The sequence below is a fragment of the Lepidochelys kempii genome, chromosome 5 (assembly GCF_965140285.1).
Source record: "Lepidochelys kempii isolate rLepKem1 chromosome 5, rLepKem1.hap1, whole genome shotgun sequence".
Lineage (NCBI taxonomy): Eukaryota > Metazoa > Chordata > Testudines > Cheloniidae > Lepidochelys > Lepidochelys kempii.
In genome coordinates, this window is record NC_136384.1 from 100,269,823 (window position 1) to 100,287,301 (window position 17,479).

Below are 17,479 nucleotides of genomic sequence, written 5' to 3' on the forward strand. Positions count from 1 at the left end.
GTTCGTGGGAGGCGGAAGCAGAGTCGACGGGGGAGCGGCAGCAGTCGACTCACTGCCATCCTCATGGACAGTTAAGTCAACCTAAGATATGCTGACTTCAGCTACACTATTTGCGAAGCTGAAATCGGCGTATCTTAGGTCAAAACCCCTCCTTCTCACACACACCCCCCCCCCCCCACGGGTAGACCAGGGCTAAGTCCCAAGCAGACTGCACAGAGCTACAAAAGGATCTCACAGAACTGGATGACTGGGCAACAAAATGGCAGATGAAATTCAGTGTTGATAAATGCAAAGTAATGCACATTGGAAAACATAATCCCAACTATACATATAAAATGATGGGGTCTAAATTAGCTGTTACCACTCAAGAAAAAGATCTTGGAGTCATTGTGGTCAGTTCTCTTGAAACATCCACTCAATGTGCAGCGACAGTCAAAAAGCAAACCAAAGGTTGGGAATCATTAAGAAAGGGATAGATAATAAGACAGAAAATATCATACTGCCTTTATAAATCCATGGCATGCCCACATCTTGAATATGGTGTGCAGATGTGGTCACCCATCTCAAAAAAGAGATATTGGAATTGGAAAAGGTTCAGAAAAGGGCAACAAAAATTATTAGGGGTATGGAACGACTTCCCTATGAGGAGAGATTAATAAGACAGGGACTTTTCAGCTTGGAAAAGAGACTACTAAGGGGGGACATGATAGAAATCTATAAAATTATGAGTGGTGTGGAGAAAGTAAATAAGGAAGTGTTATTTACTCCTTCTCATAACACAAGAACTAGGGGTCACCAAATGAAATTAATAGGCAGCAGGTTTAAAAACAAAGTATTTTTTTCACACAACACACAGTCAACCTATGGAACTCCTTGCCAGAGGATGCTGTGAAGGCCAAGACCATAACAGGGTTCATAAAAAGAACTAGATAAATTTATGGAGGATAGGTCCATCAATAGCTAGTAGTCAGGATGGGCAGGGATGGTGTCCCTAGCCTCCATTTGCCAGAAGCTGGGAATGGGTGACAGGCTGGATCATTGGCCATTGTCGGAAGACAGGATACTGGTCTGACCCAGGATGGCCATTCTTATGTTCTTAATCTTGGCCTTCATTCTTGGAATCAGAACTTTGGTTTAATAAAGTGTTTCCGTGTGTAGTTCGGTCATGATCCTGCATGGGCACAGAGGTATACTTGCATGAAGACAGTTTCAGGATTAGGGCATAAGACTGAAACAGATAGTTTTACTGCACTGAATTCAGCTTTACGTTCAAGAAGTTTTATAAGCATCCAGAGTGATTCCCTGGGCAATTTGCAGAGCACCATGTACAGGCTCTAGAGCAGTAGTTCTCAACCCGTGGCCCACAGCAAACAGCTGCAACCCCTGTGACATCCTAAGGGCTACACAGGTGTGTGTGTGTCTATATTATAGGTTGCCGACCCCTGATATATATATTTATCAGGGGTCGGCAACCTTTCAGAAGTGGTGTGCCGAGTCTTCATTTGTTCACTTTAATTTAAGGTTTTGCGTGCCAGTGATACATTTTAACATTTTTAGGTCTCTTTCTATAAGTCTATAATATATAACTAAACTATTGTTGTATGTAAAGTAAATAAGTTTTTTAAAATGTTTAAAAAGCTTCATTAAAAATTAAATTAAAATGCAGAGCCCCCCAGACCGGTGTCCAGGACCTGGGCAGTGTGAGTGCCACTGAAAATCAGCTCGTGTGCCGCAGGTTGCCTACCCCTAATATATATTGTGTGGATGTGGCCCACATAACACAGAGAGAGCCGCATACGCGGCCCACAATGGTAAATAGGTTGAGAACCACTACTCTAGAGGGAGTGACAGCCAGACTTCCATAATTATTGCAATTCAATAGCTTTAAAGGGAAGTAAAAGAAAAAAAGCTGGGAGATCTTGTGAGCTCGGGGGCATGCCCTGAAGAGAAAAGAATTAATTTTCATACTAGGTATGACTCTTCAGGATGATCATTTTAAGTGATTGTAAAGTCCTTTGAAGATGAAAAATGCTGCATCACTGCTGTGACAGTGTGGAGTACAATCCAGACCAGTGAGGCATTATGTTACCACTTGCCCTGCAAGCCTGGCTGCCTAGCAATGCTTTGCTGCTGTAGCTCACAGCCTGGGATGCTCAGTCAGTCAGTCAACAAGCATAAAAGTCACACAGTATCTGTGTGCTAGACAGCCCTGGTACAGCAGTTCTGACCCCAGCTGCCTGTCTACACCCCCATTCAGGCTTCTACTAGCTTTGGCTATAACGAGCAAGGTGACCCCAATACACTCCCAGTCCTGAATTTCCCCGAAACCATGTGCTTTGTAATGTCCTGCCCCTTCCTGGGCAGTTCGGAGAAATGATAGAATCTGTTTGTTCCTCTAAAGACACAAGCACATCACAGCTTATTGACTTAACGGGTAAATACACCCTTTCATTTAAGCACAGCTCTGAGTTGGCTTATAGTAAAAATAAAACACATTTACTACCAATAGGACATAGGCTAAGTGATGCCAAGAAAAGGGAATAAAGTTAGAAATGGTTACAAGCAAATTAAAGTGAAAACATGCATTTAAAACTTACTCTAGCACGGTAGAGGCATTGTTTAAAATGGTTTCTCACCTGCCTTCAGTTTCCAGAGACTTTGACACGTCCTTGGTTGAAGGACCCATCTTTCTCAGCTTACAAGAGCTCTGTTCCCTTGTGTCTGTCTAGTGATGGGTGCCAAAGATGGCTTCTGTCTTTGCTTATATCTTGCAAAGTTCATTGACTTTGTTTGAAGAGGCAGGATGGCCTCATGCTGGTCTTCCCATCCCTTTGTATTTAAATAGGGCTTCCATTGTTTTGGTTGCACCATGCTTAATTTCCACAGACAGGTCAATAGCTAGCTTCCCTCCTGTCTGGGAGGAAAGCTGTTCCTCTCTGTTTGGCTACAGACTTTAAAACACAATATAATTAAGTATCCATATTACCTCATATAATGTTTATATATACATTTCACAATTAGACCAATCACGAGTGGGTCATAAGCTTTCAGAAAAGTCCTAACTCTATGCACTCTTATAATATAGTAATATTGTATACAATAAGTTGATTCATTGCTTATCTCTTGAGGTTCAGAGCAGTAGACCAGCAGACCTTTGAAATGGATTCTTCTGAGGGTACCCCTCAAAGTAAAGTTTATTCAAGCTGTCAGGAAGGTGGCATGGAGTCTGGTGGTGAAGGAAGCTCCATGCTCTTTCTCCTTGTGTTTGCTGAAATGCAAACTTTTAAGTTTCCTGCCATCTCCTCTCCTTGCTGTCTTGATGGTCCTGTTTATTGCTAATTTGTAAATTGAGGTAAACAGAGATTCCTTTGTGTAGGACAGACCTGTTTAACAATTACCTGGACATACCCACTTTACACACACACTAGTCATAATTCCAGCATATTCATAACTCTTAATACCCACCACATACATACATCATGGAAGAAAATTAATTATTAGTGAGTTATTAGTTTTCCAGTGATACCTCACAAGGCATATTTTGCACAAAGTATTACAACAGTGTGCAGGTTGTGAATACAGAATTGCTTAGTGTCACAACCATCTAGTATAGCTAGGAGAAAAACAGGCTCTTATCAAGGGTAACCCTTCAAGGCCACACAACCCCCATTGATTTCAAAATCCTATAAACATAGTTATTTTTGAGTAGTGTTTGACTTCGCTGAGATTTGGGAATACTCTGCATCAGATCCTTGATATTTATTATATATGTATCAATATTTATCTATACCATTTATCACCTTAGCATCTGACACTACAAAGACAACCAGGCACAGTGCTTACTAAAATGGATCGTCTCACTGATTTCAATGGGTTACTCACAGCAGTAAGTGCTAGGCCCAGTAGTAAAGGTTTGCCGATTGGGCCTTGAATACCATATCCAGTCTTGCTATTACAGAATAACACTTCCAGTTAGTGTGTCTGTGAGTTGTACTGAGGTTTGGTTTTTTTTTTTTTTTTAAATAATTATGTGATTCCATTATGCCAAACAAACAAATATAATTAAATAAGGCTCACCAGTATTATGCAGCTGTTTTGGGGCATCTAGTTTTAGTTTTTCCACTATTAATCTGATAAATTTCACTCAGTCTCAGCTGCTTACTTTTGTCTTCATCGGTACAAGTAATGTTTTCTAGGCTAATTAATTCACTTTCCATACTTGGATTCATATATGCAGTCCAAAAAAAAAAAAGCGAGGGGGGGTTGGAGGGAGAGAAGTGGGACACCTTTGTTCTATCTGCAGAAAGTGTGGTTAATTATTAAAACAAAACCTAACTTTTTAAATGTACTTTCTACTATTCTGAAAAGTAGAGTCGTCTCTATTTTTTTGAGATGTTTTAATACTTTTGAGACAGCAGAGGCCTCCAGAGTCCATTGTTATACTGAGCAAAATATACAGTAATCCAAGTGGTCTGGGAGACAATCCTCTCCCTAGTGAATTAGCAGATTTTGAATACATTCTTCCCCAAAGACCCTTGCTGTGCAAGGCCCTGGATCTAGTAATAGACTGCACCTCTTCTGTTACATTCAGGGCCTTCTTCAGCCTTTACTTGATCTGCAGGATTCAACTTTATGATTACAGCCCTATTCAGTTCATAAGACTCATAATTGACTACAATGGGAATATCACCTGAACAAGGAGTGCTTAACTTGTCCTTTAACCCTGCTGTTTTAGCAAATGGAGCAAACAACATTCAATTATATCTGTACTATGTGGGCTAAATTTGGAACACTGGTGTCCAAGTTTGCACATAAATATTTTGCAAGTCAAACAGATAATCAATCTTGTGCACAAAACATACAAATGTATTGTCTGTCATAACATGCAGTGATGTCGTAGGCGCATATGTAAGGCCTGGTGAGGAAATCAGAAGGCTCCAGTTTCCAGCCATTTTATACTCTTCTTCAATTCTTTCTGTTACCACTGCTCCTGAACGAAGCAGTGAGCTAAGTGTGCTTCTCTACCTAAACAGGATGATATTATCTCTTGGACAAAATGATCAGCAAGGACATCCCTTGAAATAGCTTAGCCTTAAACCCTGAGCCATTAATCATTTTATGGAAGTCTGCAAAGTCATTAGATCTGCCTACAATGGTGCAACTAAAAGCCTGGAAAAATGCATACATTTATGTATGATTTTAATGCAAATTTTCAAGGGCCAAACTGGGCATCCCACTAACCAAATCCATTAATTACCCCCAGACAAATTTATAATTCTCCCTGCCATTCTGTCATTTCTCCCCTTTCCCCTCCCTCCTCTCCAAGTCAGTGTTTCCTTTCTCAACAATTCTTTCCTTCCCCAGTGTGGTAGGGCTTGTGTACGCTACCGGCCGGATCGACTAGCAGCGATCAATTCAGCTGGGGGATCGATTTATTGGGTCTAGTATAGACGTGATAAATCAACCGCAGATGGCTCTAGCGTCGACTCGGGTACTCCACCTCAATGAGAAGTGCAAGGGGAAAATTGATGGGAGAGCGGCTCCCGTTGACAAACAGCAGTGAAGACACTGCAGTAAGTAGATCTAAGTACGTCGACTTCAGTTATGTTATTCACATAGCTGAAGTTGTGTAACTTAGATTGACCCCCTGCCCCCATAGTGTATACCAGCCCTTAATTTCCCAAATTCCCCCTAAGTCTCTATTTCCCCTACCTCAGCCCTTCATTTCTTCCTCTATACCCTCCCCCATTGATCCATGCTTCCAGTCCCCCAGTTCTCCTCCTGCCTTCCCAATAACCTCTCTCACAGACTGGGCTGTGCTCCCTGCTCAGAAGTTACGGTATAAGTGATAAAGTGACTGTCTCACCCTACTGCCTTCTCTCCTTCCCCTCCTGGCTTAGTTATCAGTGCTCCCTGCCCTGGACTCCTCCCTGACCCCCTCTATGAGAGATCTCACCGCTGGTGGGGGGAGAGCTAAGTACAAGGATTAGCTGCCTGATTGGCCAAACAGAAGGTGGCACATAGCTGCTGGCCAAAAAATGTGGATGCAGCAGAGACAACCAGGGAATCAAAAGGACGATTGCAAAGTTTGAGCGCCCAGCTAAAAGTTGGCAATTGAACCAGTCTGGGTTTCACCTAGGTAAGTTTTACAAGGAAACCTGGGACATCCTGACTTAAGAGGGACCCCATGGCTCCAGCTCATGAAGCCGGGGGCCGAGGCAGGAAGCAGACTTGCTTGGCTGCCTATTAGAAGCAGCCATAATCCACTGGAGCGCTCCTTGGAGTACAGTTGCCTCATTATAAAAACTGTGTTAAATGTTCCCCTCTTCCCCTTTTTTAAAAATGGATTTTTATCAGGCATGTGAAACTACCTCTTAAGGGTAATTTCTGAGTAACTCAGAAATAAATTAAAATTTGGGGTTTAGAATTAAAGCACCATCTTCAAACTGAACTATAGTCATTCCATGTTAATAGTAAGAGAATTACTACTTAATCTACCTGCATACTGCCAAAGATATCTCAGTTTGTGATAAGAATAATCTGGCTGGAGTAGTGTCCTGCAGCCAATACGAGAACTATCTTCTTGATTATGCTAAAGTAAAATTGACACTGTTTTTTCTCCATATCACAAAAATATCAAGGCATAGTTAAGATGCCTCAATCATTTTGCTGTTGCATGGCATACAAAAAAGTCTAGTTATGCATTCAGGGCAACTATATGAGCCATAACAATAGCAATTCTTGTTTGAAGAAAGGAATACCTGTTTCCATGTATTCTTCCTGTTTCTGCTTCAGACTCCTCTTAATGCATTCTCTGTTAATTATTCCCACAAATTTAGCACATAATCTTCACCTTTTCAGGCCAAAATGTGTTATTTATTAGAAGTTTCAGGTAAACAATTAAAAAAATTAAAATCAGTTAAAAGCCTTTGTACAGAACAGGTGGAATCAGAAAATATTTAAATAATTTTTACTAATCTAGCAATCCAATAGCCTAACTGGAGAGGGAGGTGGAAAAAAAAGAGTCAAATGGAATGTGGGGGAAAAAATTTCTAATAGTTTTTTTGAAGGCATTGTAGGATTTTTCAAGGTCATCATTTGACACTTCTCTCCCCCTTAATTTCGCTAACCTTCTAAGAGTCTAAAGCAGCTGCTGAGATAAGCAGGACCCTGAAAACAATAGAGATAAGTGGTGCATAGTTTGCAACAGCTAGGATTTTCCAGTTTAAATGTTGGCTAGAGTAAAAGAAAAGCACATTGCATAGCAATTATGTATTTAACAAAAGATGATCCAATATACTGAGGCTCACAAAATCTATCATAATTCTTGGAAAAGCTCTCCATCTATACAGTAGTTGAGCCCCATTGTGCCAACAAACAGTTGAGCTCTTACATTAACATTCTCTCACTGAGGTATGTCACTGAATCTCACACCCTGGAACTAAATAGCTTTTAACTAAAAACAGAGTCAAATTCTGACCTCAGTTACACCAACTCCACCTCCGTTGAAACTAGTGGACCAAATTCAATGCTGCTTAACCTACTGAATAACTCTGCTCCTGAACTGAAACTGTAATTAAAAAAATTAAGTCTATATCCCTCATTGTTACAGAAAAAAATGTTCAGAACATCAACCAACCAGAAACTGATGGATCAAAGTAGAAACTGAATCTGCAGAGTGTCTGAAACAATGCTCCGAGAGATCTGACCTGCTCCATTCATCTCAGTGGATTGTTAAGACCAAAGTCTGATGACAATTTAAAGTCAACAGTAAATGTTTTACCGCTATCATTTTACCCGAAACGTTAAGCTCATCTGATTACCCATTGTTTCTGGATATAATGGCAGATCCTTAGGTGGGGTGTACAGTGGGGCAGCAGTGGGGTGGAGAATAACAAATGCAAATCCCATAATCCTCCACACCTCAAATTTTCTGCCATCTCTGTCTCTTCCATAAGAACAGCCACATTCAGTCAGACTCATGGTGCATCTAGCCCAGTATCCTGTCTTCTGACAGTGGCCAATGCCAGGTGCTTCAGAGGGAATCAACAGAACAGGCAACTGAGTGATCCATCTCCTGTCATCTACTCCCAGTTTCTGGCAAACGGAGGCTAGGGACACCATCCCTGGCCCTCCTGGCTAATAGCCATTGATGGACCCATCCTCCATGAACTTATCTAGTGTTTTTTTTTTGAACTGTTATAGTTTTGGCCTTCGCAACATCCCCTGGCAAAGAGTTCCACAGGTTGACTGTGCGTTGTGTGAAGTAGTACTTCCTTTTGTTTGTTTTAAATCTGCTGCCTATTAATTTCATTGGGTGACCCCTAGTTCTTGTGGTATGAGGAGTAAACACTTCCTTATTTACTTTCTCCATACCAGTCATGATTGTATAGACCTCTATCATATCCCCCCACCCCCAGTCATCTTTTTCCAAGCTGAAAAGAAAGGAGGGAGGGAAAGCAGAAATGTATTCCCCGCTTGGTACGTGACCCTCAAATGTCTTCTGGGTACCAAAACACCAAATTACCTCATCTTTCTAGGCACCAAAAGACTTAATGGACCCTTACTCAGCTATGAAGGCCTTCTGTGCTCCTCAGTTAGCTTCTACACCTCAGTTACTGGTCACCCATACAAGATTCACAGCACACTGAATCTGAGGCAATGAAAACTAAATTGAATCCAATATTAAAGTAAATAAATGGCAGGGTCATACAAGGCCTGGAGCAACACACTGAATGATTAGGATAAAAATAAATATTGAATAACTATTCATTCAGTGAGCACTATACACCATGTGCACTGACTAAGGCAGGAGTCCTGTGGAAAAAATAGTATGCAATCATGTAATTAAAGGTGGTCTCATAATACATACACACAAGGGGGAGGCAAATTAAGTTACACAGGCAACCACAAATATGACATATGCTAACTTTTGAGTGCTTGACTTTGCAGCCTTAACATTCTTTTAATGTAATTTTTTTGTAAATTATATATAAATAATTTAAAGAACACTGTACTAACAGGGCTGGGCTGTTATTGTGTGGGGATGTATATGGTGCCACATACTTTTGGGGTCTCCCAGCCTGTATAAAACAAAGGACCAAGGCCTTTTGACTTCAGACTCAGAATGACTTCACTAATATTTATGGGATTTCTCCGCCTATGAAAAGGGGACTAAACTAAATTAGATCACATGAGGGACTATAACCAATGAACTGATAGTTATGCAAGGTGTTCAAGAACAATGACTGTTATAAAAGCCTAGACCAGCTCAAATCTTTAAATGGAAGCATTTAATTATGCAGAAGAGTTTACTAACTCACCATTGGCAATGGTTTTTTTTTCTTTCAAGTTTTGAGCTACATAGTAAACCCTCCTCCACAACCCACCTAAGATTGTTTTGATCTATTCCCTTAGTAAAGCAGTGAAATTCTACTGTGTGAAATGCCATGCCTAACAAAACACTATGGAAGTTATATTTTGGTGTGTTTTAAATTAGACCATTTTCTATGGGTAAGTGAAAATTTTATAGAACAAGAAACTTCTCTATTATCCCTCTAAGCATTTTTTTTCCAGTGGAGCAGAGAGAGAAATAAAATGCCCTAAGTTTCAAGCGCTACATATTTAAAGTCTCACTGTAGCACTGTATCTTCTTTCCAGATTCAGCATGTTGAAGAATGGTTTTGTTTAGTGTTCTGAAGCTCCTAATGGGGGCTAAATCTGCTTCCAATGACATCAACAGCAAACCTCCCCTAAATTCAATAGTGCAAGACTAGGCCGTAAAACAAACAAGCACCTTAAATGCAATAGTTAATAAAAATACAAGGCGTTACCAAAGTATTTACTTCTTGAAATAAAAAAGATAGGTGAGATTTCTGTCTAGAATATATCCATTTATTATTTTGTGGTCCGTATCAATTTAAAGACATAATTAATTGAATTTCTACATCATTTTCTCAATTTCAACCCTTCCTGGCCTCATACCAGCTAGTCTACAAAGGTACACACCTATCCCCTGTGCAGTCAATATTTATGAAAAGCAGTACACTGATCTATTAGCTTAGAAAAATAACATGCCGGGAAAATTATAGCCATGAAATGGATACAAAAGTTAAGCAACAGAGTAAAACACCCTTTAGTAAATTATGGCTTTGCACAAGTATCAGGTATCAATATGAACAATCTAAGACACTTCTTGTTAAAGGCACTTATAGTTAGTTCTTCTTTGAATTTAGTTCTCTTGCATTAAAAAGTGTTATGTCTTTGATCACATTTTCATAACAGTGGAACAGTCTAAAAAGGCAGTTTTAAGTGAGAGGAAAAAAGTTTAAAATTTTTAACAAACATTAAACTATGAAAATACCAAGAATTAATACAAGCTTTTGAATGGGTATTGGTCCTTATAAAACAGGCAACAACATTCAGGCAAAAGTGATTTCTTTTCTTAGATACTCAAAACAAATAGTCTCAAAAAGTAAGTCCTCCAGTTCCAGTGTGTGGATATGTCCAAATTCATGTAGAGCACCCTATGACCTCCAACAAAAATATAACTTTATAACTGACCAGAGCTCTATTTTGGCTGTTGAAGGAAAAGAGTCTGAAAACAGCATTACAGATGTATGTGCTAGTGAGTCTATAATTCTGTGTCCCTATATCTGGATGGCTGTCCGTAATAGCCACGCTTGGAATGGTCTGATACCTGCCGACGGTAGTCTTCCTCCTCTGCATCACTGCCATAACTTCCTCGATTTTCTAGGTAAGTCCTGGCAGGGGGTTTCTGAGGCTCTGGAGGTCTGGAACTAGCACAGCAAAAAACAGGAGAGTAAAGATATCAGCAATTTCTGTTCTGAAAAGTGGAAGAACACAAACCTGTAATCAACTGCAAACTGTTCACGAAGATATGAGGACATGCCAATTATATGCTATGTTTTTAAGTGGTTTGAAAAAAGTTATATAGATTATAAAGCTAATTATTTATATAGAATATAAACAGCACTACACAGCAAATGTTAATAATTTTCTACATAGGAAAGGAGGGGGATTTCACTGATTTTCAGCAGTATCATTCTAGGCTCCATACTGAGCACTAGCAAGAGGAAGCATTTTAAGATCCTGAATGACTTAGAATAAAGCAGCGATGCTGTTTAATAGTGTTGATTTACCCAATTTAATTACACTTCCTATGAATACTCATTTTAAATTATCAGTTGCTTGTTTCTTTTATCTTCGTATTTGGCTAAACTAAATATTTTACTCCTCCCTAAAAACACACCCAAAGATGCCATAAGCTTACAATTCCTATAGCTTTGCAATAATAAATTCATCAAGGAAATGCTGCAGTGACTGTTTTGGGGCCTTCCCAATTTGATTATACTTTAATCCACCAAAGGAGCTGACTGTAAAAAAAAAAAAAAAAAAAGGAAAAGAAAAAACCTCACAACTCATTAGGCCTTCCCCATCTCCAAAAGAGATACAAATGAGAAGGGCGAGAGAACTAGAAGATTTCCAAATCAAAACAGATCCTTCAAATTGTTTGTTGCAAAATTTTGCTTGGGCGACTATCCAAGTCATACTAGTGAATAAGCACAGTAAAGTGTTTAAGGCACCAAGACTGGATATCTGGGAACTAACCCATGACTCAATGGAAACACTCCCATTAACTTCAGATCAGCCCCATAGTTCTTCTCCTGACTCTGTACTGACTCACTGTCTCCCATTGGGCAAGTAACTTAACCCCATTTTCCTCACCCATAAAATGCATATAATAATGGACTGTGTAAAATCAGACTTTACCACCCTTACTGACGTTGAGTACTACCTTATACCCCAAGAAGTCCCACTCTAAGCCATGAAAGTTGTGAAACCACTTTCAAATATTGATTAGTATAGCACAACTACAATCCAATCTCTGACACATAAGGGACAACTTTGAAGGGTTGAAGTACAAGTGATCCTGTGCGTACATCTAATTATGAGACACAAAATGAATTGATGAATCTCTTAGTAATATGTGACATCTGTGTGATTCTCTGAGTAATTCAAGCGCAGCAGTACGGACCAGTCTAAAAAAGAGATATAAAGGAAAGATTCTGAAAGGAAGTCTTACAGAAGCGACTACTGTCAAGGCAGGTCAGCCCTACAGCTTCTCATCTTTGACACCGTGTAAATTTGGCAGTGTCAGGGCTTGATGGCACTACTTGCATGAGTAAGAGCTGCATAATCAGGTTGCTCTTGCTAGTGTAGTAAATATAGACCAGAAGAGTATTTTCAAATGGATCTGTCTTACCTCATGGGCTGGGGCCAGTTCTGGTCTGGCTTCTGTGTTTTGATTGGGACAGCATAGATATCTGGGTGTTTCTGGGCCATTTCCAGCTTTAAAAAGAGCAAAAGGAAAAAAAAAATGCCTTTCAGTTTATACAGTCAGGAGATCTTAGACTCAGCAATGTAGCTCAGTTCCTCTGTAAAGGAACTAAAATACAAATGGATGACTGGTCTTATTTCTTACTCCCACAATGAGATAGTTTTTAATTTAAAAGTAAAACACTGTACTGCCAAAATAACAGAAATAAAAAAAGAACAAAGCCATTAACCTATAGTAGCTACTATAGGAAACCTCTTAGTAGAACATATTCTATATCCGTATCCCCCATACCTACTCCTTCCCAAAATAAAACTATATATATATATATATTTATAGGAATAATGTGATGTTGAGGGCAATTTTGATTCCTAATGTGTATGCTGACTGCTGCTTGGTATAATGGTAGATTGGAAGGAAAGGGAGAAATGTGCTACTGTTTTTCTTTTCAATGATTTTTTTAAATTCAACATGGAGGGTGCTTTTAGCACAGAATGTGTGTTTGTATTATTATATCTAAACAAATATATAGGACAGACTGAAAAAGTAGGTTACTACCTACCCTGGCATTCTGTGCCTCTTGTAGCTCCTGTATTCTTTGCAACCTTGCCTTGTGATCCATCTTCTCAAATATTTTAACTTTCCCCAGTACCGATTTCGGAGCACTCTCTTGTCCATTTACATCTTCCTCTGCCTTTTCCTCCTCCTCTGCAGCTGGAACTGCTGGCTGAGATGTCTTCAGTATAGGGCGCCCAAACACAGGTTTCACAGAAACAGGAGGTGCTGCTGCCTTGGATAATACGGCGGAAGTCTCATTGCTGACAATGCTAGAGCTATTTGATTTGGATTCATAGTTCTTGGGAAAGTCATAAACATCCTCTTTGTTTTGTAGTTTACCCTGTAGGTATTAAGAACACACTGAAGTTTACACATAGCAGCAACTTCAAATGAAAATATTAATCTAAAGATGCTGAAGTTGGTTATATTGCTTGTGCATTTTTGTATTGCCCATCTTTGTTCATAAGGGATCAGAGCACTGAGTATTTAAGTATATAGGTATATTGGTCACTGACTTGAATAGGGACACAGTCACATTAAGTCTTACATTGTATGCAATGTTATAATGAGCAGTAAAATCTGACCAGTCTATTTAATTCTTTAAAGATTTCTGGAAGGAAAAGAGAAAGAACAGGAAGAAACAGCAAGAGGTTTTTCTGGATTATATGGAGGAGAATATTCTTCCAAGCTGAAACTATTACACAGGACACATGCCTATTCTCCCTGCAATCATCATTTCATTTACATGTACTGCTACCCAGCCCAACCTCTATTGCCAAGGCATATTTGAAAGGATGGTCATTTAACTGTCTAGTCGGTGTATTTTGCACAACGCAAACCAATGCTGGTGTCCATGAAGAAAGTCAGAGGGTTGAACACAGGATTTCATTAATAGCGGCAACACCTTTCTTGAAGTGACCCTGGAGCACAGTTTGGCACTACTACTTAAAAGGTAAAAAAAAAAAAAAAAAGCCAAGAGGATTTCCTGCCATTCCGCTGCCATTTTGAACCAGCTCACAGCAGAGAGCTTATTAAAATTACAAAGGAGGGATGATTTAAGGTGTGTCTGAACTTTTCCCCAGGTGAGACATTCAGGAAGATCTTTGTTTTGGGCTTGGTAAGGGAGCAAGAATGCCGGAATTCCCCTGGGGAAGAGATCAGGAGAGAAATGGGTAGTTTTCCAGCTAGTCACCGAACCCTCTAACAAAACACATGGTACCACTTCTAAATCTCAAGAATTCCCTTCCCAACTAGCTGCAAAGCTCTTCTGACAGCTCACAGTCCTCTTTGTCAATTCCCCTTCCTTCCTCCTCCCAAATTGCATTTTAGCTTCCAACAGCAGGTTACCCTAATAGTAAAAACATAGCCCATGATGTACAGCACCAAGTGGGTTCTTTAGAAAGATGAACTCTTATCTTCAAATTGATTTCCACAAATTACCTTAGGTGGCTCGGGCTTGAATGCTGGAGGTGGGCTAGGATCTCTAAGTATCTCTCTGCTACCAGCCCTTCTCATTTGACCTTTTGGTTCTGGGCTGGGTTTTCTTATACTCTACAAAAATATAAGAAGTTAATCACAAGAATATTCAAATAATTCTTGACTTGTTTTAACCCTAGCCTTGTGGGCCAATTACCAGTAGTCACATTACTGGCAATGGCATGACCACTATCACTGTAAAAGTTAACATCTGCACTCCAGATGACACTATCAATGAAACTAGAGTGTTAGGCAAGCAGCTTAATTTTTATGCTAGAACTAATATGACTTTATAATTCTGTACTAGAGTTAGCATAATGCTGCAGCTGGAATCATATACTTTTCTCAGGCACCAATTACAAGGGACATTTTTTATTACAACTTTACAACACACATGAATTTCAGGAAGTCAACTGTCTTGCCAACAGTCCAAATATTTTACCTCCTCATGCTGCACAGGCTCAGAAGACCGACTAATAGAGGAAACACTTGGTTCATCTGATGGCTCATCAAGCTCATTGTCAGTGTATGCACCTCCTTCTCCATCTGTGTCTTCCAAGTCACTGATCAAGCGGCTGTCACAGCTCAGGTAGTCAGCACCCATAGCTGTTAGGTATGACATGCGATCTTCCATGTCATCATCCATTCCTTCCATCTATAAAAGTGGAAGGATTAGATTTGACTTCATGCCCCATTTTAGTTTGCAGTAACATTTATTGTATACAACACCTAAGAAACAGAACAACATGAAACTGCAAGAATTCTAGATCTTCCAGGAACATGAAAATAGCTCCAATAAAAAATTAATATGTATGCCCTAGCTGCAGTTATATGACTTGGTTTAAATAACAGGAGCAACGTGATAAGTTATTAAAAAAAAAAAGAAACTTTTATCCTGTACTATTTTTCTGTCTTAGTTACCCACTGCAAAGATTTCAGATTAGTATAACTTTTCAATACACAAATGTGTTTAGTATTTAGGATGATGAGTTGCCATCTGACCACTCTGAAGGGGAATTATTCCCAGAACAGAAAAGCAATTTAGCACGTACAGTATGAGCTGTTTGACCACATACCTTTCCTTCCGATACCCATACTGCTTCAACTTGCTGTTGCTGAATTGCATCTTTGAGGCTCCCGTACCAGCTATCATTGGCTGAATTCAAATTGATGGTAGCTGTAGACATTTTAAAAAAAAATATGCATTAGTGTTTTCATATATTTTTTCTATTCATTCTAAAATCTCAGTGCACCTACTTTATCCAATCTTTTGGGCAATGCAAGAAAATTATATGGTCATTTTTACTAAACCACTTTCTAAAGGACAATGTTTGCACTTTTGTTGGCTTGTGGGGAAAAAAAGGGCTGAATAAATACCAGCCCTTTAATAATCCACTTTTTTTCAGCAATAGTTTTATTACAGTAGTAAGGTTCAATATGAACATTTCTTTATAATGAAATATATCAAGACAGTGAACTCCTAATTGTCTAGGAAGGGTTTTCACAAGACCACAAGTTACTGTACAAGATGATCTCTTACTCTGAATAGTATTAATTTAGTTTCTCAAACACACACATTCTTCCTCCTACATCCACCACTCTTTTGGAAGAGAAATAGATTCTTGCTTACCTGTAAAAAGATAGGAGCAAGTCTTCTTCAGCTTATTTGCTTGATCATAAAGTTTCCGGGAACTCTTGTTAGATGTGGGACTTAGCCTTTGTCTCATAGTTTTCACACCCTGTTTACTGTCTGGGTTGAAGAATACTACAATTGGGAACCACTGGGTATAGTTCAACAGATCCACCGCTTTAGGAGTCACATCCAACAAAGCATGTTTATTCTGTTAACAAGAAGAAGATATGAAAATAATGGAAAAGCTCCTGCTGGGGAGATGGTGCAGATGGTCTGACATTATTAGAATGACTAAAGCTGTAGAGCCTACAGATTTGAATGCACAACCAGAATGTTGTCTGGTAAAGAGCCTTTATTAGCAGCAAGGCCCAAGTCAATGCTGCAGTTGGAAAACGAAAGCTGGGAAAACAAAAAAGGCCAGTTATGGCCCTCCCAACCAGGGCCATAAGGGGCCCAAATCTCTCCCCAAAATCCCACCACATGCTGGGACTACAATGGGCACCTCCCCTCTCCTTTCACCGACATTTTTTGGACATTCAAATAAAACAGTATATGAACATGGTATTTAATATTGGGCAATTAAATGTAGCAGAGAAAGGTATAACACGATCCAATGGCTGAAAGTTGAAGCTAAATAAATTAAAAATGTATATCTTATATACAGTCTGAACAATGAGAGTAATTAACCATTGGAATAATTTACCAAGGGTCATGGTGGATTTTCCATCACTGACCATTTTTAAATCAAGATTAGAAACATCCAAAAGATCTGATATTTTGTGCAAGTTCTATGGCCTACATAAGACAGGAAGTCTGTCTAGATTATCACAGTGGTCCCTTCTGGCCTTGGAATCTATAACTCAGATACAAATATACTAACTCTGACATTGTGTGCACCTTTCTTACTCTGTTTCCCATTTCTTTATTCCCTTCACTCTTGTTTTCATTATCTTCCTTTTATTTGCATAGAGATTTTCTTTTCTTTTCCCACCCTGCCTATCTCTTTACTGTGTCCCTGCCCACTCATCACCTTCCCTCACCACAATTATTTTCCCAGTCTTTGGGCTGCTATTCATGTGGCGTGAATAGCCAGGACACAGCTCACACTTCCCACTGGTTACAGCCTCCTACTATACTGCCAAAACTTAAAGCAAATATCCTCCGCAGGCCTCATCCCATGCAAACTACACTCTGGGAAAGGCTTCTTAGGTGAAATTCTGGCCCCACTTAAGTCAATGGGAGTTTTGCCATAGACTTCAATGGGGTCATGTTTTCACCTCTGCACATATTTATTTTGCCTACACAGGTTCTCTCTCCCTCAGGCTTCCTGGTTGCCATCCTTGGACTTTGGAGTTCCAGTGGTAATCTTTAAAAAGTCAGCATTTGCTGACATTTCACACAGTTACCATAGCTATTTCCTATTTCAAATACATAGGTAGTAACTATTGTCAAAT

The 17,479-nt window shown here is 39.5% G+C and overlaps 1 protein-coding gene and 1 long non-coding RNA gene across 17 annotated transcripts in view; one reads left to right on the forward strand and one right to left on the reverse strand.

The window, feature by feature from the left end:
- Nucleotides 1-17,479, forward strand: part of LOC140911684 (uncharacterized) — a 100,772-nt gene that overhangs the window by 13,426 nt on the left and 69,867 nt on the right. For all 6 annotated transcript variants that reach the window (XR_012159085.2, XR_013635841.1, XR_013635842.1 and 3 more), the window contains exon 2: nt 13,523-13,868. This is a non-coding gene — a long non-coding RNA (uncharacterized LOC140911684). The remainder of the gene's footprint in view (nt 1-13,522; nt 13,869-17,479) is intronic.
- The window catches only part of TJP2 (tight junction protein 2), a 94,304-nt gene continuing 87,317 nt past the window's right edge, over nt 10,493-17,479 (reverse strand). For 9 of the 11 annotated variants that reach the window (XM_073345179.2, XM_073345180.2, XM_073345178.2 and 6 more), the window contains 7 exons: nt 16,023-16,233; nt 15,469-15,569; nt 14,835-15,047; nt 14,357-14,467; nt 12,921-13,256; nt 12,287-12,372; nt 10,493-10,799 (listed from right to left, as the gene is read on the reverse strand). In XM_073345179.2, coding sequence (XP_073201280.2) covers nt 10,634-10,799; nt 12,287-12,372; nt 12,921-13,256; nt 14,357-14,467; nt 14,835-15,047; nt 15,469-15,569; nt 16,023-16,233 — 1,224 coding nt within the window. In that variant the 3' untranslated portion in view covers nt 10,493-10,633. The remainder of the gene's footprint in view (nt 10,800-12,286; nt 12,373-12,920; nt 13,257-14,356; nt 14,468-14,834; nt 15,048-15,468; nt 15,570-16,022; nt 16,234-17,479) is intronic. The other 2 variants (XM_078852885.1, XM_073345182.2) reach the window with 1 other exon arrangement.